Source organism: Henckelia pumila, chromosome 3, assembly GCF_033568475.1.
Source record: "Henckelia pumila isolate YLH828 chromosome 3, ASM3356847v2, whole genome shotgun sequence".
Lineage (NCBI taxonomy): Eukaryota > Viridiplantae > Streptophyta > Magnoliopsida > Lamiales > Gesneriaceae > Henckelia > Henckelia pumila.
Genome location: NC_133122.1, coordinates 74,178,671 through 74,203,523, shown reverse-complemented (window position 1 = coordinate 74,203,523; position 24,853 = coordinate 74,178,671). Strand labels below are relative to the sequence as shown.

Genomic DNA, 24,853 nt, shown 5'->3' with positions numbered 1-24,853 from the left:
ATGAAGTAATATAAAGTCATTGCCATTAATAAAAGTGTAAATAATATTAAACAAAAGATTGTTTATACAAAGAGTCATCAAAGCCCAAAGCCACACAGTTGGCTCACTGGGCACCCACTCTTACAATGTTGCAGTCAACAAAGATATGGTTATCAGGTAGATTCTCGATGAAATATTTGGGTGAGGCATCCTATATTCTTGGGATACAGATCTATAGAGATAGATCTAAGAGAATGATAGGACTCACTCAATCAACCTACATCGACACCATATTGAAACGGTTTTCAATGGATGGGTCCAAGAGAGGACATCTACCCATGTGTCATGGAGTTTCTCTATCCAAGTCTATGTGTCCCAAGACGGATGAAGAGATAGAGAAAATGACACATGTACCATATGCGTCAGCCATAGGTAGTATCATGTATGGGATGATATCTACCAGACCGGATGTAGCATTTGCTCTGAGTGTCACGAGCAGATATCAAGCTAATCCCGGTCAAATGCATTGGAAAGACGTGAAGGACATTCTTAAGTACTTACGAAGGACTAAGAATATGTTCATGGTATATGGAGGAAGAGAACTAAAATTGGAAGGCTATACCGACTCTAGCTTCCAAAGTGACGTGGATGACTCGAAGTCAACCTCTGGATTTGTGTTCATGCTCAATGGCGGTGCTGTCTCTTGGAAGAGTTCCAAGCAGGACACCACAGCGGATTCCACCACTGAGGCTGAATACATTGCAGCATCAGCTGCTGCTAAAGAGGCCGTTTGGATGAGGAAGTTCGTCCAAGAGTTGGGCGTCATTCCTGAATTTGTTGGTCCAGTCCCGGTGTACTGTGACAACACGGGTGCCGTTGCTCAAGCAAAGGAACCAAGGTCTCATCAAAGATCCAAACACGTACTGAGGAAATACCACATCATCCGGGAGATTGTGGAAAGAGGAGACATCACTGTCGAAAGAGTGGCCTCTGCAGACAATATCGCTGATCCACTTACTAAGCCCTTTCCAGGACCATTATTTGACAAACATCGCGAAGCAATGGGTCAACGTAGTATGACTAGTTGGCTTTAGGGCAAGTGGGAGATTGAAAGAGTAGGTGCCCGGTGAGCCAACTTGTGGCTAAGGGCTTTGATGACTCTTTGTATAAACAATCTTTTGTTTAATATTATTTACACTTTTATTAATGGCAATGACTTTATCTTTCTTCATATTGTTATATTGTGATATACTATTGTTGTTTTGATAAAGACCTTGAATATACTATAGTGTATGTAAGATGTGGTAGAACATGGAGATGTCTATCATGAAACACATCTTATAGTCACTGTATATTCTAAACTGTTCCTAGTCGATTGAGCCGTCCGATAATAAGGATAAGGATCGCTCGAGTTTGAGACTAGCATTTGCGATGCGGAGTACCACGTTTCATTGGTAAGGGACATAGAGATGTTTGAAGCATGCAAATGGATATTCATATGATGAATGATCGAACTACCCTATCCGGACTTTCCAAGTGGTTATCACTTATCGAGTGGATATAGTCCGCGGTTTTGGTTGTACACCATTAGTCCTTACTACTTGAAACATCATTGAGACTCTATATGCTAGTACTATGCTTTGACTCGTTTACCGACTCTATTGGGGTCATCAGGTGTCGGGATTGGGTACAGTTACAACACATATAGGAGTCGATGCTTTGTTGTCAAGGATTCACCACATACTTGCGAGTGTGGATATCCTATGCGATCTGAGGAGATATTAGTGTGACGAATCTCTGGCCAGAGTACATGATGTGGTTTAAGAAATGGTTTCTTAGTAGCACATGCGATGTCACTATTTGATCTTCAAGATGTATTGCATAGTTATCGAATCTCGAACGACTCTCGATATACCAATGGTTGTTGATTCGATCGGGATATATGGATGAAGGGACCGTACTGTACGCTAACCAAAATCTATTGGTTCTTGCAGGCACTATCAGTGATACCTAGGGAATCATGGGGCGATGTTGCTAGGCGCTCATACCATGATTCGATGGGCAAGTCGGAAATTGTTGTTCCGAGTCACAAGGAGTTGTGAGCCCACGGCTAGCTGTATCCCTGAACCATTGAGGGTCACACAGAGTAATGGATTTTTAATCCCCGTTGAGATAGTTAAATTTAAAGAGTTAAATTTAATGAACAAAGAAGTTGGACTTCTTAATTAAGAGTAGAGGAGTAAGATTTCCTAAAATGACATAGGGATGGGCATTTTTGAAAACCACTGAATTCGGATTCAGAAAAATTTATCTTGACTTTAAAAGGTGCAGAAATGGTTTCTGTGCACATTGATGAAATCGGTTTATCAATCGGAGTCACGATGAATTTTATATTAATTTCTGAACATGCGGGCTTTGCTTGTCGGGCTTGAACTTATGACTAATGGGCCCTAAGCTGTTAGTGGCCTACATTATAAATAAGTTATTGCAGTACAGAAATTGCATAGAACAGGTCACAAAGTTTTCGAAAAACCCTAGTAATTTTCTCTGAAGTGGCTGACCCCTCTCCCCTCTGCTCGATAAAATCCAGTCTGTGAATTTTGAATTGCAGTCTGGTTTAACGGATCAAATTCGTTAATCTCTTCGTAGAAACTTCTGATAGATTTTCTAGTGCAATCTATCAGAGGGATTAAATATCCGTTCGTGGACCTGATTGAAGAACAGTTCGTCCATCAGTTCCAGGGATATACAACAAGAGCAGAGCAATCTGTTGGTGTCCATAATCTCGCTTCGAGATTGGAGGTAAAAATTTATAATCGTTATTTAATTTTTACACACACAATTTAATCGTAAGGTTGATACCCACTATGGAATCGTTCCATATAAAAATTTTAAACTTCCGCTGCACCGGGTATCAATCCTAATTGATCTGATCGCCGCATTTTCCAACACCTCTAGTTTACAACGAAACTAGAAACAGATAATCACGAGGTAAATAATTTATCACAACGGAACCTTCAGAAAACTTGTTTCTAACAATCCACGAAGATAATCAATTGACAAACGCCACAAAGCTATGAACTTTGATAAGTTTGATTTGATACACAAAGCAAAACTTTTTCATAATTCTAGAAAAAAATTATAATTGATCAAAATCAATTTCCATAATTTTCATTCTATTATATTCTCAATAATGAATGTATATGTTGTTTTATAATAAAACTATAAAATTATATAAAATAAAGCAAAATAATACAAAAGATATAAAAAAGATATCATCTAAAAGTTGTCTAATAGGCTTAGAATACTCAAGATAATAAAAAATACTCAAAATAATAAAAAATACTAAAAAAATCCAAAAAATACACTACACGCCGAGTGTGTGTAAATCCCAAAGGTGCTCAAAATTGGGCTCTGGGGCGCTGTTGAGCTCTAATTTCGTGCAGAATTCTTGGAAAATTCATATCTCGAGTTCTAGCCATCGGATCGGGCTGAAATTTGGACTGTATTTTTATAAGCTCTTAATCTACATTCTCAACGATGAAGATCGGATGTTGATCTTTTAGATTTGCCAATAAATTTCAGTCTTCCACCTCGAGCTCCATGCATTCCAACTTGGCTCCCTTGCTCCCTAACTTGGTTGTCATGAATCCCAATTCCTTCTAATCTCGATAGAAAATTATGAGAAAAATCTTGGAACAATATGAATTTTCTATAGTCTTCTAGATTCATATCAGACTCCCTTCTTTAAAAAGATTTGTCCTCAAATCTTGTCCTTGACCTGTAAAAAATTTAGCCACAAGTTTTCTCGCTTCTTTTCTCCTCTTTTTTTTTTTCTCACCAATTTCTAAATCCTCTTTTTTTTTTTTAATTTTTTTTTTCATAAAATAACTTGCAGCACAAGATACAAAAAACTTGAGCAACAAGATAGACATAAACGAAACAGAAATTCGACAAAGAGAAGACTCAACAAAGAATGAAAGAACAAGAACGAAAAACACGAAGAACGAAGAATAAAACAAAAAGATACGACTTACTTGGATCAAAGAAACCATAAGCTTTGATACCAAATGATAGGAATCTTGGATGGCATGAAAAACAAACATGATTATAAATGAATCGCACCCTCAATTCAATAAAAAAAGATTCAATTGTGTTGTCCCAATATTTTTGACACAAGTAAGTTTGGATATCCACCTCTAGTTTGCAACGAAACTAGCAACATATAATCACAAGATAAACAATTAATCACAATGAAACCTTCAGAAAACTTGTTTCTGACAATCCACGAAGATAATCAATTGACAAACGCCACAAAACTATGAACTTTGATAAGTTTGATTTGATACACAAAGCAAAGCTTTGCCATAATTCTAGAAAGAATTATAATTGATAAAAATCAATTTCCATAATTTTCATTCTATTATATTCTCAATAATGAATGTATATGTTGCATTTATAATACAACTACAAAATGATAAAATATAAAGCAAAATAATACAAAAGATATCAAAAAGATATCATCTTAAAGTTTCCTAATAAGCTCTGATACTCAAAATAATAAAAATACTCAAAATAATAAAAAATACTAAAAAATCCGAAAACACACACTACATGCCGAGTGTGTGTAAATCTCGAACTGGCGCTGGGACGCTGAAAGTTGGGCGCTGGGGTGCTGCTGAGCTCTAATTTTGTGTAAAATTCTTGCAAAATTTATATCTCGAGTTCTAGCCGTCGGATCGGGGTGAAATTTGGACTGTAGCTTTATAAGCTATTAATCTACATTCTGAACGGTTAGATCGGATTTTGATCTCTTTAGAGTTTCCAATAAATTTCAGTACTCCACCTCGAGCTCCATGCATTCCAACTTGGCTCCTTTGCTCCCCAACTTGATTGTCATGGATCTCAATTCCTTCTAATCTCGATGGCAAATTATGAGAAAAATCTTGGAACAATATGAATCTTTGATAGCCTTCTAGATTCATATCAGGGTGCTACGCATTTGTATCTGCAAGTTTTGTTGCTAAGTTGGGGTAGTTTAAGATAGTCTGGTTTCGGGTTATAGGGTGTCCTTGCCTTCAGGAGAGGGAATATTTAGCAGCAACATGTTGAGAAATTGCACAGTTCTAATACAGGATCATGATTTGTAAATAGATTTTGTGGTATGATGCAATCGTTGTTGTTTGGAAGATGAACATTAGGGTTAACTTTTGGGTTTTATTTATGAGTTGATATAAGCATGTATTTGGACTCTCACTTATGGTACTACTAAGTGTGTAACAATATAAAATTTGGGTTATAGTGGATCATAAGTAAGCTGCAATGGTTCTCTTTAAGTTTTGCTTAGCAAAGGAAGTTTATAAAGATAGTCTTGATTGAGATTAGAATGGCACATGAGAACGATAAAATATTTTTTTATCAGAGCACGCAGCGGAAGCAAGGTTATTAGGACACTGATATTTGGGAGCTAGAAATGTAAGCCTGCATTCAATAGATAAGATTTTTGAGAGCCTCTATAATTGAACTTGATTCATATGAGGTAGAGGTGTTATACGGGAGGTGGTGTAGGACTCCCTTGCAATGAGTTGAAGTTGGAGAGAGATCTATGTTGGGACCCGAGTTAGTGGCTCAGAAAGTGAGCTTGATAACAAAGATCAAAGACAGAATGTTGACAGCTCAGAGTCGACAGAAAAGCTATGCTGACCAGCGGCGTAGAGACTTGGAATTCAAGGTAGGTAACCAAATGATTGAGGAAGCTTCGTGGGAGATCGAACAAGATATGCATGGTCAGTATCTAAGATATTTTGTGAGACCTCGCTTCTAAACATCTAATATCAGATTAAACAGTAATTAAGCATACAAGATTCAAGATTAAAAATCAATAAAAGAAAAAAAATTTAAAATGAACAGTGTCTCGCTCGATTGGTAAAACTCGACCGATCGAGCGAGCAACTTGCTAAACTCTGATGTCCGCCTCAAGGAGTAGCTCCGCTCGATCGGAAAAACTCAACCGATCGAGCGGGCAAGGTTTTTGAAAAATAGCAAGGAGGCTACAGACTGCTCGCTCGATCGGTCAAACTCTACCGATCGAGCGAGGGAAACCCTGAACCAATTTTCCAGAAAATAAGCTTACCAACTCAACTCCAATATCCATTCAATATATCACGAAGAAATATAATACATGCAACGACAACATTCAATCCTCAATATTCGAATATTAGATACTACAAACATCAACAAGTTCGAGTTTTAAACATGCTTCAAAACATAAACTAGCTTGACATGCTGATTCGACTTTTAAACCGAGTCTCACTTTTATTGCTTGATCTCAAAGCTAACCAAGCCTCCTCTGACTCGATCCTACCCCACCTGTTTCCAAGTACACATACAAAACAAAGCAACAACCGGATAACTCCGGTGAGAATGATATTCCCAATAAAAGCAACATAACATTCAATAACAAGTATTATCTTAATAACTTAAAATAAAGACAGCATATTCAATGTTAATATGAATGAAATGCATGTCTTTAAAATCGGGATATCAACTCTGATAAACAAAGGATTGCTGCTATGCTTTTGGGATCCCGAGGATGAGATCACGTAACAACTCATCGACTTTCCCGATCGAGGTGGTGCCATGTATATCCATCCTCTAGACTTTGGTTCGACTACAAGGAGTATGCTGACACTAGGTGAACTTCTAAACCCAGGCCACTCGATTATAGCCCCCAAAACGTTTAACAAAAAGGGCGTACAGCCCGCTGAAAATCAAAGATTTAGGCTCGAGATGAATGCATAATAAAAACGTAAAGCATTAAGCCATATAACAAAAGTTCAAAAAACAAAATACAAGTTCTCCATTCTAGAACAAGTATTGATGCAAGTATGTGATTTAAGGAAAAATCAAGAACCAACTGTCTTGAGTGTGCTATCCCGCTGAAACGATGTCTGCTTGTACCTTTCAACTCGAATGACTCAAACTCTGGATAAGCTACAAAAGAGGTTATATAAAAACCCATACAACCTAAAACAACAAAGGCTCAAGGTAAACTCTTTACCGCTCTTCGTCCAACTCTTTGACGTTCGAATTCTTCTAACTCTGGGCTCAACAAACTTCAAAAGAATCTGTACGGAGGCAAAAGAAGATCAACAACGACGAACAAACCCAATAGCCAAAGTTCAACAACTCAAATAGTTCAAAATCCCAAAACTCAAATCGGCGGCATAACGGCTATATACTGATCAAACCGAAAACACAGACAGCAATATAGAATTGCAAACAACTCAAACCAATGCTAAAACATCAAATAAAAATCAAATTAAACACATCTCAAAATCCACTTTTTCGAATTAGGCTTCCAAAAATAATAACAAATCCGAACGACGCTCTATTTCAAAACCGATTGAGAATAATCGATAAAACTATCTCAAGAACGACATAACCGAAACTCAATCGATTCTAACAACATCCAAAAATAGAAGTATAACTGATCGGAGAAATACTTACGATAGAACGAAGCTCTCGCTGCCGTGATACCGGAAATCGGGATCTGAAAGCTTGAAGAAACGATTTGGAGCTCAACAATGGAGGGAGAAGGCGTGATGGAAGGGATGAAGTCCAGTCAAAACCTTATAAATATCTAATAAAATCTATATTTTCATTTTAGTCCTTGAAAAAATCCAAAAATTGCAAAATAGACCCTGATCAAAATCAAATCAGCTCTTAAATTCTGTGATCTTCGATTATCTCAAATAAACTCAATTAAGATAAATTTGAGGCGTTACAATTCTCCCCCTCTAAGAAGAGATTTCTCCTCGAAATCAATAAGAATCAATCACATAAGATAGAATAAAGGACAAAAGACAGTAAGAAGAACTCATGTCATCCGAATAACTCAGGAAAACGCTGTCTCATGTCGGATTCTGTCTCCCAAGCCGCTTCCTCGACTCTGTGACTACTCCACTGAACTTTCACCAAAGGAATCGACTTGGTTCTGAGCTGCTTCTCCTTCCGATCAAGGATCTGAATCGGTCGCTCAGAGTAGCTTAGAGTCTCGTCGAGCTCGGCCTCGTCAGGCTGAAGAATATGAAAAGGATCTGGATGATACTTCTGCAAAATAGAGACATGAAAAACGTCATGAATGCCAGATAAAGATGGAGGGAGTGCAAGCCTGTAGGCAAGATTTCCTAACTTCTCAAGAATCTCATACGGTCCGATGAATCTCGAAGATAACTTCCCTCTCTTTTCAAATCTAATAGTGCCTCCGAAAGGATAAATATTAAGGAATACTCGGTCTCCCTGATCGAAACTCAGAGGTCTGTGTCTGATATTTGCATACTTCGCATGTCTATCCTGAGCTGACATCATTCTCGTCTGAATGGTCTTTACTTGCTCTGCCATAACTCTAAGCATATCCGGTCCCAAATCAGTTGACTCGGACACATCGTCCCAAAACAAAGGAGATCGGCACTTTTTACCGTACAAAGCTTCAAAAGGTGCCATACCGATACTCTCTTGATAATGATTGTTGTAAGAAAACTTGAAAAGAGGCAAAGAATTCTGCCAACTAGTGCCAAAGTCTAGCACTACTTCTAGAAGCATATCCTCTAACGTCTGGATAGTCCGCTCTGACTGTTCGTCGGTCTGAAGATGATAAGCTGTACTCAGATCCAATCAAGTACCAAGTGCCTCTTGAAGACTGTGCCAAAAGTGCGAAGTGAATCTAGGGTCTCGGTCTGAAATGATCGACTTCGGCACACCATGCAATCTCACAACGTTGCTAACATACAACTCAGCCATCTAATCGTGACGATACGTCATTCTGTATGGAATAAAACAAGAAGACTTTGTCAATCTGTCGATCACTACCCAAATAGCATCGCATCCTCGAACAAATCGTGGTAGCCTCGTGACGAAATCCATTGAAATGTGATCCCACTTCTATTTAGGAACAGATAGACTGTGCAACAGACCACCCGGTTGCTTCCTCTCTGCTTTCACCTGCTGACAGTTCAAACATCGGGATACAAATCTCACAACATCTCTCTTCATCTTCTTCCACCAAAACTGATTCTTCAGATCATTGTACATCTTCCGGCCTCCAGGATGAATACTGAACCGACGCAATGTGGCTCTCAGAGAATATGCTGCCTCAACTCCGAAACACCGGGCACAACAATACGGTTATTCACAAACAAAACATCATCTCTAACCTGGAATTTAGACTTATGCCCAGATCTGACTTTCTCTACTGAAATCTGAGTGCTCGGATCAGACTTCTGTGCTTATTTGATCAAAATAAATAACTATGGCTCGTCTTGAATAGCAGAGACTCTGATAGTCCTCCTATCTGTTTCAAACTCCAAACCAGAAGTGCAATAATCATCGATCAACTGAGAAACACCGATAGTAGAAAGAGATAAAAAACAAAGCTTTTGGCTCAAGGCATCTGCAGCTGCATTCAACTTTTGCGGGTAATATTTGATTTCACAGTCGAAATCCTTCAACAAATCTAACCATTTTCTCTATCTCATGTTCAGCTATGCCTGTGAAAATAAATAATTAAGACTCTTATGATAAGAAAAGATCTCGAAAGACTCACCATAAAGATAGTGATGCAAGATATTCAAAGCAAATACGATCGCAACGAGTTCAAGATCATGAACCGGATAACGAGTCTCGTGCGGCTTCAGCTGCCTTGATGCATACGCTATCACATGTTTATGCTGCATAAGAACACATCCAAAGCCTCGGTTAGAAGCATCGTAATAGACGGTAAAACCTCCAGTACCTGATGGAATAGATAAAATCGGAGCACTGGTGAGTGAAACGATACTAACCTCTATACTTAAATAAATAATAAAAGAAATACGGATTTTTTTAAAAAAATTTGCCATGACTTGTTTGTAAGTAAGCAAAACCTCCTGCCCAGACAACAATTCTAACAAAAGCAATAAATGCAGCAAAAAGATAACCACTGCGATAATCATAACTTCGAAAGTAAAAGCAACCCCATACGGTTGCGAAAAAAGAGCGATAAAAATTTCAAGACTTAGAAATTTAAGCACAGGAAAAACACATCCTGGCCATTACCAAAAGTACATAAGTTTAAACTCTTTATTACAATCATAAACTAGTGCGGAAACAAGAAATAGCAACGGTCGTAGGGCCTCGCTCCGCTGGAGACCTCCCCTCAAGGACCCTGCCCCTCGGTCCCTACGAACTCCTCCTCACCTGGCAAACAAACAAGCATAGTGAGTCTAATGACCCAGAAAGTATAAACAATGATATAACAAGGGTTTTAAAAATACTCCAAGAAATACTCAAACTACTATACATAATATACTTTGAAACATAAACTGTAAACATGCGTGAAATAAGGGAAATGAGACAACATGCAAGTATGAACTCACACCAACTCACGCTATGAAACTTTTGAACTTTCTTGACTTAACTGAAACACATGCATAACATAAAACTGTATAAATTGAGGCGAGTCGACTGATACTTGAAACTTTAAATTTTGTTTTTTGCTTTAGAACTTAGATCCTCGAATTGTTACTCAAGTTTTGATCATGAACATGGCTGCAGTGCACTATGCCGGCAAGACGCCGAGATTTCTCCCGACGCGATTTGCCCCTTTACTTTCCTTTTTGGTAGGGAAGCCGAGATGAACCCGACCGCTAACTACACGTCTCTTTTGGTAGGGGAGCTGGGATGTCTCCCAGCCGCTTACTACACGTCTATGGCAAGTGGGTGAGGCATCCCTCAACCCACATTGCCCTGTCCAGTCACAATCAACTCACTTTGTTCAAAAATATTTTCTTTCCTTCCTTGACTCGACTCAAAATACTTAGCATGCAAGAACTTGTAACGACTTCCTTTGAAAATATTGTTTGGCTCAAAGACGAAAATCATGCACATGAATATGCAACTTAAGAAATGGAACTCAACTAAAAAATATGGGTACAAGGTGACTGAGTGGCTGCCCCTAAGCTAAAAGCCCAACTATTCTTTACTTTCCTCAACCTTGCCTTAAACCGAGCAACCAAACCGTAAAACCCTTAACTCTATCATCCCTTAGCCAAATTTGACACCGCTCAAACCGACACTCTCAAAACACTACAAACTAACCATATGACCTGTCTTCAACCTCATTTGACAGCCTATACAACCTGAACAAAAACCCAATTCGGACAGCCCACTTTTGCCCTCAAAATTCTGCACCAATACCTTAACTTCAAAAATCCATAACTTGATGAAATATTACCCGAAACGAGCCCATTTTATACCGACGCGACCACAACGACATGAACTTGACCTAGGACCAGCCCTAGCCATGACCAGACCAGGGTTACTACCTCCCCTGCCCCGGAACAGTAACCCCCTGCTCAATGAAAACAACACCCAACTTACTTCTAACTCAATGTTTCAACCCCATAACCCTTTTTCCTTAACTCTACTCCATACCAATCCACAAAACACCTTTATTAACATCACTTAGGACTTATCCCAAGCACTTAGGAAGCCCTCAACCCCACTCCCACTCCACAATTAAAAAATGTCAAAATCATGCACCAATTGTGTCTTGATTCTTGACCAATAATTGAAACCAATTGCCAAACAATACAATGCACTAATCAACCCTCAAATACAGCCCAATAATCATGTAAAATTCGAAATTTTAAGCATGCAACTACTGAATTTTCGAAATTACTCATTTGCATTCAAAATACTTCATGCCCTCAATCATAAATCATCATGCAACTTCTTTAAAAGCTATGGCAACTAAATTTCGAAATTTCCCCAAGAACCCTACTGAAATTTTGTTAAAAATTAGACCCTACAAGCATATAATAACAAGCATTTCGAAAAATCACAAGAGGATAAGAGCAAGAACATAAATAGCTTGAATGAAAGCCCAAAAATTGCATATACTTGCCTTAACCCTTTTCTACCAAAATTTCAAACCAAGGAAAGGGGAGAGGGCGAAACACTTCAAACCATAGCTAGAAGGACCTCCCTAGGTGGCTTCCCGACATCGAAAATGGTGGTGGAGGGCGGCGGCAGCTGAATGTTGGAGGGGGGAGAAACGGCCGATTGAAGGGGAGGGGAAAAAGAAAAGAGAGAGGGAGTCGGCTAGTGTGGATTTTGGGTGGCTAGGGTTTCCAATAAAATGAGTTGAGTGTTTTAAAATGTTGGGTGTATATGTGTGTATATGTATAGGTGTAAGCATGTAAAAGTAGGTGTGCGTGTGCTTTTAAAAGTACAACTTTATAGTACAACTTTTACCTACTAACTTTACACTAATAAAATTCCTAAGTTTAAAAACTCCTAATAAAAAATATTAAATTAGGTTTTACTAATCCAGGTTTATAAAAATTCTAAATTTCGAAATAGTTAAAGAATAAGCCCAATATTGCAATACTAAGAAAAATGATTTCTGATACCCGGAAATTCCTAACTTTTGAATTCCCTTCTAAATTTTCCTCTTACCTCCCTACTAAACTTTTAAAATAGAAATTCTTGGAATTTCCCGCCAAAATCCACCATCTCCATACGCCGAAACCGAAAGCCACTGTCTCAAAAATTTCAATAATAAAGAACTTAAAATATTTGAGCACTTACTCTTTAAAGGAAATTTAAGCAATTAATTCCAAGCAATTAAAATCATAAATATATATATAAATAAGAAAGTTTTTAGGCATGGAATTTAAATTGTTAAATCTTAGGTGCTACAATTCCTCCCTACCTAATAAAGAATTTCGTCTTCGAAATTAGAACTTACCAAATAATTCTGGATAGAGAGTCCTAATATCTGCCTCTGTCTCCCAAGTGGCCTCTTTATCAGAATGATTCAACCACTTAACCTTGACCATTGGAATAGTCTTTTTACGGAGTCTCCTCTCTTGCCTCTCCAATATCCGGTCAGGTCTCTCTTCATATGCCATATGAGGAAATATCTGAAGAGGCTCAAGGTTGAGTACATGAGAAGGATTCGAGATGTACTTCCTCAACATGGATACGTGGAAGAAGTTGTGTACTTCAGCCAGATTAGGCGGCAAGGCCACCCTACAGGTTAACGTCCCCACTCTATCAAGAATCTCAAAAGGTCCAACGAACCTCGGATCCAATTTCCCTTTCTTCCCGAATCTCATCACGCCCTTCAAAGGAGCGACCCGGATGAAGACATGATCACCCACTGAGAACTCCAAGTCTCTACTCCTATGATCGGCGTAACTCTTCTGCCTGCTCTGCGCAGTCCTCATCCTATAACGGATCCTGGCTACAACTTCAGCAGTCTGCTGAAAAATCTCGGGTCCAAACTCTGTCCTCTCACCGATCTCGGTCCATAATACCGGTGATCTACAAGGTCTCCCATAGAGTGCCTCGTAAGGCGCCATACCAATGGTGTCCTGAAAACTGTTGTTGTAAGCGAACTCCACTAGTGGTAGCCTCGACTTCCAACTACCCTAAAAATCAATAGCGCAAGCCCTCAAAAGATCTTCCAAAATCTGAATCACCCTCTCAGACTGGCCATCCGTCTGCGGGTGAAAGGTTGTACTAAACAGAAGCTTCGTACCCAAAGCTGAATGAAGACTCTTCCAAAATAACGAAGTAAACCGCGGATCTCTATCAGACACTATGGACACAGAAATACCATGTAGTCAGACTATCTCCCAGATATAAAACTCTGCATACTGAGTCATAATGAAGGTCTTGCTCACAGCAAGAAGTGCGCCGACTTAGTGAGACGGTCTACAATAACCCAAATAGCATCCGAACCTCTCACTGTCCTCGGCAAGCCAACAACAAAATCCATGGTAATATTCTCACATTTCCACTTTGGGATAGGGAGTGGCCTAAGCAACCCTGCAGGTCTCTGATGCTCGGTCTTGACCTACTGGCAAGTTAGACATTCTGACAAAAATCGGGTGATGTCACGCTTCATGCCTGGCCACCAGTACAACTGTTGAAGGTCCCTATACATCTTTGTACTCCCTGGGTGGATAGAGTACGGCGATGTATGTGCCTCTCCCATGATAGTATCTCGCAGAGAATCACCTACGGGAATCCAGAAACGACCTCTGAACTTCACAATCCCATCAACTACAGAATACAGACCACTGTCTTTCTCCTCTGCTCTCTGTCTCCACTTACCCAACTGCTCATCAACTGCTTGAGAAACTCTTATACGGTCAAACAGCGAAGTTTGCACTGACAAAGCTGACAATCTAGGAGCTCTACCCTCGGCATAGAACTCTAGTCCAAATTTCTGAATCTCATCCTGCAAAGGTCTAGACACCGTCAAATAGGCAATCACTGCTGACTTTCTACTCAATGCATCTGCGACTACATTAGCTTTACCCGGGTGGTAGATAATATCGCAGTCATAGTCTTTCACCAACTCTAACCATCTCCGCTGTCTCATATTCAACTCCTTCTGGGTGAAGAAGTATTTGAGGCTCTTATGGTCGGTGAATATCTTACACTTTTCTTCGTAGAGATAGTGCCTCCAAATCTTGAGAGCGAACACCACCGCTGCTAACTCCAAATCATGAGTAGGGTAGTTCTTCTCATGCTCCTTCAACTGCCTGGAAGCATAAGCGATAACCCTATCTCGCTGCATAAGTACTGCCCCAAGTCCCAACTTGGAAGCATCAGTGTAAACCACAAAATCTCCCTCTCCAGATGGCATAGCTAACACTGGTGCTATCGTGAGAGCTTCCTTCAACACATCAAAGCTCTCTTGACACTCTGGCTTCCAAATAAAATTGGCATTCTTCTTGGTCAGCGCTGTCAAGGGCACCGTAATCGATGAAAAGCCCTTGATAAACTTCCTATAGTAATCGGCCAACCCGAGGAAACTGCGAATCTCCGATGCGCTTCTTGGCACAGACCAATCCTTCACTGCTTGAACCTTGGAAGGATCTACTTCCACTCCATCCTTGGAAATAATATGACCCAAGAATGGTATTCTCTTTAACCAAAATTTTCACTTGTCGAACTTGGCATACAACTTCCGCTCTCGGAGTACTCCTAGAATTTTCCTCAAATGCTGGGTATGCTCTTCTTTATCCTTCGAGTAAATGAGGATATCGTCAATAAAGACAATGGCAAACTGATCCAAGTATGGATGGAACACGCGGTTCATAAGATCCATAAAGAACGCGGGCGCGTTCGTCATCCCGAACGGCATCACAAGGAACTCGTAGTGGCCATAACGAGTCCTAAACACTGTCTTGAACACATCAAACTCCTTCACCTTCAACTGGTGATACCCCGAACAAAGATCAATCTTTGAAAACATAGAAGATTGTAATTGATCAAAGAGATCCTCGATTCTAGGAAGTGGGTACTTGTTCTTCACTGTTACACCATTCAACCCTCGATAGTCTATGCACAATCTCAGACTTCCGTCCTTCTTTTTCACAAAGATGACCAGTGCGCCCCATGGAGAGAAGCTAGGGCGTATGAAACCTTTATCAAGCAACTCTTGAATTTGCTCTTTCAGTTCCTTCATTTCTATGGGAGCAAGTCTGTACGGTGCCTTAGAGATTGGCACAATACCTGGTATCAAGTCGATAGAGAACTCGACTTCTATATCTGGTGGAATACCTGCAACCTTATCCGGAAACACATCCTCAAAATCCCTGACCAAGTCCACATCTGAAATACCTGGACGTACTGGCAACTCTGTAAGAGATACACTTGCTAAGAATTCCTCAAATCCATCATGCACCAACTTCTTAGCTTGCATGAGAGATTGATAAGTGCATTTTGTGCACTTGATTTGTATATGGTTTCACTTGACTTTTGAGATTTATTGGTAGATATTGCGTGAAATGGTTGTTGTTTTTGTGTTTGTAGGATGTTTTGGACTTTGATGCATTTAAGTGGAATTAAGCCTTAAAAATGGAAGTTTAAAGGGAAATCAAGAGTTGGAAAAGAGAAGAAAAAGGCTGAAAATCGAGGCCAAGGCGCGCCCGCGCTGTGTGTATGAGGATTGTAAGAAGAGAATTCGAACTTGAGGCACGCCCGCGCTTGAAATGGAGCGCCCGCGCCGGTTGAAGAATTTTTGAAGAATAAGTTGCGAACTTGAGGCGCGCCCGCCCTGTTCCCTGCGCGCCCGCGCCATCGTCTGTGAGGAGATTTAGAGTCCAAGTTTTTATGGAAACTTTGGGGTTTTCTTGGGATTATTTTGGACGATTCATAGGTCATATAAAAGGGATTTTTCTGAGTCATAGAGCCATCCATCAGCCGCCAATACAAACAATATTCTTGAGAGCACTTTTGTGAGATTTTGCGATCGAGAATTGAAGAGTACTTGGAACGAAAATGAAGACTTTTCGACCAGATATGGAAGAAAGACTATGGCTTTGTTATTTCTTCTTATTTGTTTTCTATGATTGAGATATTGTACATGATTTGGTTTTTTATGAATTTGAGCATGAACTAAACTTTTCTAGTCTAGAGGTTGACGTAGCTTGGTTGAGACATATTCATGAATCTTTGATTTTAATAAATTGAATTTCTATAGATTAATTGTGTTTTTAGAATTGAATGTCTTCTTAATTTACTGGCCATAAATTGAGTTGTTATATTTACTTAGAATCCGGCACTCGGGAGAGGGGATTTTGGGTAGGATCAATAGAAACTACACTGTTAATTATTTATATAGCTCGGGAGAGTATATAACTTTAATAGAACCTTTAAGGAACATCGTTTTACAAATATCACTGCATCTAGATTTTTAATAGGGATATTGAAATCAAACTGTAGTTGATACACTCTATTTGTTTCTTGGGAGAGAGAAATAGAATAATCTAGGTGTTCTTGGTTATTAATTGAAAGAAATTTATAAAATAGATTATTTAGAATTGAATATTGTCGAGACCAAGTGAAATCAAAACTTCTGAACTATTTTTCTCTGATTGATAATTTCTCAAAATTTGTGTGTGAGTGAGCTTGATAATTCTAAACTATTTATTTAAGTTTTCAGCAAATTTCCAAAGTTTGATTTTCTAGATAAAATTAAGACTATTTTAATTACAAGTATTGAATATTTTTAAATTACTCCTTGTGGGATCGACACTTTCTATTTCACTATATTAAAACTTGACACTCGTACTTTTGCGAATATTTTTCACAACAAGTTTTTGGCGCCGTTGCCGGGGAGTAATTTTTGATTTTGTTTAGTCTTCTTACCAATTAGTCTAAGTTTTAATTTAGAGATTTTATTTCATCTTATTTTAAGTACTAATTAATTTCTAATTGCAGTCTATGCGACGATCTCAAAGTGCAAATTCTCTACTTTTTGATCCGGAGATCGAGCGCACTGCACGCGCTTTAAGAAGAATTAGAAAAGAATAATTAAGGAACATGGATGAAGAAGGAGCACAACAAGCTCCTCTAGTTCCAATCATAGATCACTTCAGGCCGACGATCCAGGCTTACTATTATGGAATCGCTCGAGGGACCATTAATTCCAACAACTTTGAGTTGAAGCCGGCATTAATCAACATGGTTCAGTAGCACAAATTCAATGGAGGCGCCACAGCTGATCCTCACTTGCACTTGCGAACCTTTTTAGAGATTACTGATATGGTAAAAATAAATGGTGTTTCTGAGGATATAATACGTTTACGCTTGTTTCCTTTTTCTCTCAGGGACAAGGCACGGAGCTGGTTGCAGTCATTACCGCTAGGAATCATAACAACTTGGGAGGGCATGGCTGTGAAATTTTTAGAGAAGTTCTTTCCACCATCCAAGGCAACCCAGCTGAAGATTGAGATCAGTACCTTTCAACAGCATGATTCAGAATAGCTATATGAGGCATGGGAAAGTTACAAAGATTTGTTACGGCATTGTCCTAATCATAATTTTGCAGATTGGGAAGAAATAGAGTTTTTCTACAATGGGTTGAATACGCCCACAAGGATGTCTGTGGATTCTGCTGCTGGAGGTACTATCTTTGCCAAGGACCCTATTCAGGCCTATGATATGCTTAAACAAATGACTATCAATAGTTATCAATGGCCGTCTGAACGTATGGGAGTCAAGAAGGGAGTGTACAGTGTTGATCCTCTCACATCCATCACTGCACAGCTGTCTGCGTTGAGTACACAAGTTGCTTCTCTGAATAAGGTGAATATCGCAGAACCTGCAGGTATGTCGGTTGCCATAGAAGAATCTCATCCACCTGAGGAAGCTCAATATATCAATCCAGAGGCTATGGAAATTATCGAGGTAACCCTCCACCTAATACTTTTCATCCTGGCTTACGTAACCATGAAAATTTTTCCTATGCCAACAACAAAAAAGTGTTGAAACCCCCTTTGGGATTCAATACAAATCAAGGTGAAGGTAAAGCGTCTTTGGAAGATGTTGTGTCTACATTTGTTACTGAATCTAACAAGAGGATGTCGAGGACTGAAACTCGAATGGATAGCATGGAGACACATATGTGCAGTTTGGGGGCTATGATGAAATCCATGGAAACACAGATTGGGCAGCTTGCACATGCGTTGAAGGATCAAAATCGAGGATAGTTTCCTAGAAATGCTGAAGTGAACCAAAAAGAGCAGTGCAAAGCATTGGAGTTAAGAAGTGGTAAGAAGTTAGAGGCTAAGGAGCAGAGCAAAGCCAAGGAAGTTGAAGAACCGGTAGTCGAGGAAATCGTGGTTGAAGAGCCCAAGAATAAAGCTGAATCCAAACCGATGTACAAGCCACAGCTTCCATACCCACAGCGGTTCAAAAAGAAGGCACTTGATGAGCAATTTTCCAAGTTTCTAGACATCTTCAAAAAGATACACATCAATATTCCGTTTGCAGATGCCTTGGAACAAATGCCCAACTATGCCAAATTCATCAAAGATGTAATGTCTAAGAAGAGGAGATTGCAAGACAATGAAGTGGTGAATCTGACAGAAGAGTGCAGCGCAATCCTGCAGAAAAAGTTGTCACAAAAGCTTAAGGATCCAGGGAGTTTTACTATCCCTTGTTTTATTGGTGGTTCTAAGGTATATCGAGCTTTATGTGATTTAGGAGCAAGTATAAATTTAATGCCCTTTTCTGTATACAGGACATTGGAGCTTGGAGAAGTCAGGGCGACCACCATCACATTACAGCTGGCTGATCGGAGTATCACATATCCACAGGGTATTGTGGAGGATGTTTTGGTGAAGGTCGACAAGTTTATATTTCCAGCAGACTTCGTGATTTTAGACATGGATGAAGATGAAGAAACTCCTTTGATCTTTGGGAGACCTTTTCTAGCTACTGCACGCGCAATGATCGATGTCCACAAGGGAGAGCTCACACTCCGAGTTGGTGGTGAAGCTGTGATTTTTAATATTTATCACACCATGAGGGGACCAAACGAGGTAAGTACATGTAAAAGTATTGAAATTGTTGATTCTCATAATTCTTTTTCATGTGCAGGAATTACTGATCCACTCGAAAGATGTTTGGTGGCGGATGAGGTGGTTGATAAGGAAGAGGATTGGGAGTTACATGAACTAAAATCATTCCTTGACAGCGATCCAAAAGAAAAAATGGTAAGTCCTAAGGAATCTGAAGCATTGGAAAATAGTGCACCAGAGGTATCTACTGAAACTCATGATCTTAAAGAATTGCCTGCGCACTTATGTTATGCATTCCTTGGTCAAAATTCTACTTGTCCTGTTATTATATCTGCTCATTTGTCTGCTATAGAAAAAGATAAGTTGTTGAGAGTTCTGAGAAATTTTAAAACTGCTTTAGGATGGTCAATTTCTGACATTAAGGGTATTAGTCCAACAATTTGCATGCATAAAATTTTGATGGAAGAATCTTATACTCCTTATGTTGATCATCAGAGGCGGTTGAATCCCGCTATGAAAGAAGTAGTTAAGAAAGAGGTTTTAAAGTTGTTGAATGCGGGAGTGATTTATGCTATTTCTGACAGTAGTTGGGTATCTCCTGTTCAAGTGGTGCCTAAGAAGGGTGGGATTACTGGGGTTAAAAAAGAAAATAATGAGTTAATATCCACACGTACAGTAATTGGTTGGCGAGTATGTATAGATTATAGGAAGTTGAACAAAGCTACTCGTAAGGATCATTTTCCACTTCCTTTCATTGATCAAATGCTAGATAGACTTGCTGGTTATTGCTATTACTATTTCTTAGATGGTTATTCAGGATATAATCAAATTGCTATAGCACCGGAGGATCAGGAGAATTCTACTTTTACGTGTCCCTATGGCACGTTTGCTTTTAGGAGGATGCCTTTTGGCCTGTGTAATGCACCGGCGACTTTTCAGCGGTGTATGATGGCGATTTTTGCAGATATGGTGGAAGATGTGATGGAAGTTTATATGGATGATTTTTCAGTATTTGGTTCCTCTTTTGATCATTGCTTGCATAATCAGTCTCTTGTTTTGCAGAGGTGCCAGGAAAAGAATTTAGTTCTTAACTGGGAGAAGTGTCACTTTATGGTTCAAGAGGGCATTGTCCTTGTACATAAGGTGTCGTCAAATGGATTAGAGTTGGATCGAGCCAAAGTGGTTGCAATTGAGAAACTTCCACCTCCAAAGAATATCAAGGGCATCAGAAGTTTTCTAGGCCATGCGGGGTTCTATAGGCGTTTTATCAAAGATTTTTCAAAAATCACAAAACCCCTATGTAATTTGCTTGAAAAAGATTCTACATTTATATTTGATGATGATTGTTTGCAGGCCTTCGAGAAGATCAAGACGGCGTTGATTATAGCACCCATCATGGTTGTACCGGATTGGAAGGAACCTTTTGAGTTGATGTGTGATGCTAGTGATTATGCAGTAGGAGCTGTTTTGGGCCAGAGGAGAGATAAGATTTTTAGAGCAATCTATTACGCAGTCGCACCATGGATGCCGCACAGCAAAACTACAATACTACAGAAAAAGAGATGCTTGCAGTAGTTTTTGCTTTTGATAAATTTCTTCCGTATTTAATTGGCACTAAAGTAGTTGTTTACACTGACCATGCAGCGATTCGCTATTTATTTGCCAAGAAGGATGCCAAGCCACACTTGATACGGTGGATTTTGATTCTACAAGAATTTGATTTTGAAATCAAGGATAAGAAGGGTAGCAAAAATTAGGTTGCTGATCACTTGTCGAGATTGGAGCTAGAAGATGTTAAAAAGGAGGAAAGCATAAAGGAATTATTTCCGGATGAACAGATCTTTGAGTAAGTTCCTCTACTCCATGGTTTGCTGATATTGCTAATTTTTTGTCTTGTGGTGCTATGCCTCCAGAATTGAACCGACATCAGAAAAAGAAATTTTTCCATGACGTTAAGTTCTACTTGTGGGATGATCCCTATGTTTTCAAACGTTGTGCCAATCAAGTGATTCGGAGATGTGTCGCGGGGCAAGATGCACATGAAATTTTGGAACAATGCCATTCAGCACCATATGGAGGACATTTTGGAGCAACCCGGACTGCTGCTAAGGTATTACAATCTGGTTTTTATTGGCCTACATTGTTTAGAGATAGTTATACCTTAGTGAAATCATGTGATAAGTGTGAAAGAATGGAAAATATTTCTAGAAAGCATGAATTACCCCTCACAAATATTTTAGAAGTGGAATTGTTTGATGTGTGGAGTATTGATTTTATGGGTCATTTTCCCCCTTCTTTTGGGTACACTTATATTTTATTAGCAGTTGATTATGTTTCGAAATGGGTGGAACCCATTGCCACCTCTACTAATGATGCTCGTATTGTAGTAAAGTTTTTGCAAAAGAATATTTTTACGAGGTTTGGAACTCCACGAGCAATAATCAAGGATGAAGGTATGCACTTTTGCAATAAGATTTTTAATACCTTGCTCACTAAGTATGGTGTCAGGCATAAGGTGGCGTGTGCATACCATCCTCAAACCAATGGCCAAGCGGAGACCTCTAACCGGGAAATCAAGCAAATCTTGGAGAAAATAGTTAAGACAAATCGGAAAGATTGGACAATCAAGCTAGATGACGCTATTTGGGCTTACCGCACCGCTTTCAAAACACCCATTGGGATGTCTCCCTACAGGCTGGTTTTTGGTAAGGCGTGTCATTTACCTTTGGAGTTGGAGCACAAAGAGTTTTGGGCTGTCAAGAAGCTAAACATGGATCTCGAAGCATCCGGGGAGTTGCGGAAACTACAGTTAATTGAATTGGATGAATTTTGAAATGAAGCATATGAGAATGCCAAGATATACAAGGAGCAAACAAAGAAGTGTCATGATAAAAACATTGTGCATAGGGAATTCGAAACGGGTCAGAAAGTTTTGTTATTTAACTCTCGTTTGAAATTATTTCCAGGGAAGTTGAAATCGCGATGGTCCGGGCCGTTTCTCGTGGAGACCGTTTATCCACATGGTGCCATTGAATTGCGATGTACAGATGGAAGAACTTTCAAGGTTAATGGACAGAGAGTCAAGCACTACTTTGGCAACGAAGTACAACCTGCGTCCACCGCACTGCTTGAAGATCCCAAATAAGACCGGTGCAAGTCGGGCTGATGACTTTAAACCAAGCTCTTTTTGGGAGGCAACCCAAACTTTTTAGTTTCTGTCTTTATTTTTCTTGAATTTTCATTTTATTTTTGCTTTTCAGTTTTTTAACTTTAGTTTTGTGTGCGTTGGAAGTCATTTGGGTAATTTTCTTTGAATTTTTTTAGGTTTTTGGAGCCCAAGTTCGAGCCAAAGGGGCGCCCGCCCCATCTATAGGCGCGCCCTTGCCGCCCTTGACTTATTCCGAGAGTTTTTATTCGAGCTCAAGGCGCGCCCGCGCCGCTCCTGAAGTCACCCTTTGAATTTTTATTCAAGCTCAAGGCGCGCCCACCCCAGTAACCAGAGCGCCCGCACCAATTGCAAGCCTTATTTCCGTGAACTAGAGGCAAGGGCGCCCCTATCTCCTGCGCGCCCGCCCCGCCATTGCATTAATAAAATCGCACACCGCCGAACAAGAGGCGCGCCCGCCTTATATCCTCGCGCGCCCGCCCCGCCTTTTTTGTTCCCTAATTCTCCAACACACCTCCATCCTCTCGCTTCCTTACCTTTTCCTACTTCAATTATCGCCTATTCTATCTCCTAATCTCTAACATATATCCTCCAATTTCTTTTCTCATCATCTTTTCGAAGCAGGTCGGGGTCACCACAATACCAAGGGGCGCGCCTTGATTCAAATTTCTTTTGGTTCTACAACGGGAAACTTTTGCTTATCTACTCTTGTCGGACTCCTCTAGAGTAAGTTCGTTCTTATTGTGATCATAAATTTGACTTGGGTGGTGCGTAGTCAGAAATTAGTTCTATTGCGGTGTGTAGGTATTGAAGTCTTGTGTGATTCATCAAATTGTGTACGTTGGATTATCTTCTGAGTTTGTGAATTCTTGATTGCGGGTTTGATTCAAGTTTGGGGGTGTCGTTGGTTGTTGAATTTTGTCAAATTGTTGTGGTTAATTGAGGTGCATCCCAAGTGTTTGACTAATGGCACCAAAGAAGAAGCTAAAATCTGTTGCATCATCTTCTACTGCCACTCCGGATCCTGAACCTCAGCGTTTCTGGAATGAGATTGCCGAAGAGCATTATCAACGATGTCTACGGAAAACAATACTACCTGAGCGGGGTTTCAATACATCAACGGGGTTTGGGAATGATGAGTTTTTTAGTACAATTGGTCGGGCTGTGGCTAGTCGTCAATGGTTAAATTTTGCTCAACCACCTCAGGATGCAGTCGTCCCAGTAGTTCGTGAATTTTATGCGAACTTGAAGGTAAAGCACATGCAGCTTAAAGTGCTTGTCCGCGGAAAGATGGTGCCTTTTGATGCTCACACTATTAACACCCTGTACAACCTTCCGCCAATTTTTAACGATGAGTACGCGGAATACCGAGCTAATGACGTGGATTACGCGGTGATTCTGAGCCGTAAATGTGTTCCGGGCGCGGAATGGCGCATGTGCCGTGATCATTTTCCCTCCAAATTGAAGAAGACAGAACTAATTCCTGATGTTAAGCTGTGGTATAACTTTGTGTGTGCTCGCCTTAAACCGACCGACCACGAGCATGAGGTGACCCGAGAACGAGCGATTCTTGTTTATTGTATTTAGGAGGGCAAAGCAATTGATTTGGGACAGATTTGTCAAGCAACAATTCAAGGTGTGGCGGCAGGTAAGATGACTGGCGGGTTTGCATTGCCGGCACTTATCACTGATCTTTGTGAAGCGGCTGGAGTTGAGTGGGGCCAGAATGAAGAACTGTTGAAAACTACTGCTCCTATTGCTTGTCATACCCCATTTCATATGATATCGACTTTTGAGCAAAGAACGCGCGCTGAGAGGCGAGATTTTAATGAGAGAGCAGCTGCACGACGAGGCCCTGCCACTCAACCTCAGGCCCCACCTGTTGCGCCCGACCGTGTTGCTATTCTGGAGGACGAATTGCGATTGCACCGTCAAGAGTTTCGGACTTTTCAGCAGACTACTGGTGTCTTTATGGACTACATGATGGATTTTACAGATGCTTTGCAACATCAGTTTCCACAGGTTGTGTAGTGACCCTGCATGGAATCACCTACTAACTGGCAACTAATAGCATGCATTAAACTTAATACAGAAAAATACTTAACAGAGTAAAAACATGCGGAAACATAATCATAATTTACATATCATCTTAGTAACATAATCCAGGCTTAAATCTGTAGTGATACAACCAAATCGAAATCTTAAACAGTAAACATTATACAGCTATATCAGATCCTGCTGTATAATAAAATCCTCAAGACTCCTGCTCCCTAGTCCTGCCTTGAACTACCAGCTCCGTCCATCCTGAGACCTGCCCCATGGAATAGGGTGTCCAAGATAA

The 24,853-nt window shown here is 39.9% G+C and overlaps 1 protein-coding gene and 1 non-coding gene across 2 annotated transcripts; both read right to left on the bottom strand.

Moving 5' to 3' along the window:
* Nucleotides 1-12,758: 12,758 nt before the first annotated feature.
* On the bottom strand, nucleotides 12,759-15,742 carry LOC140889033 (uncharacterized). The gene is made up of 4 exons (XM_073296730.1): nucleotides 15,248-15,742; nucleotides 14,618-14,929; nucleotides 14,051-14,269; nucleotides 12,759-13,454 (listed from the first exon to the last, which is right to left on the bottom strand). The coding sequence occupies exons 1-4, from the start codon at nucleotides 15,740-15,742 to the stop codon at nucleotides 12,759-12,761; spliced, it is 1,722 nt and encodes a 573-aa protein (XP_073152831.1).
* A 2,019-nt stretch (nucleotides 15,743-17,761) lies between these two features.
* Nucleotides 17,762-17,867, bottom strand: LOC140894093 (small nucleolar RNA R71). The gene has a single exon (XR_012153644.1). It is a non-coding gene; the product is annotated as a small nucleolar RNA R71 (small nucleolar RNA).
* Between the last annotated feature and the right edge of the window lie 6,986 nt (nucleotides 17,868-24,853).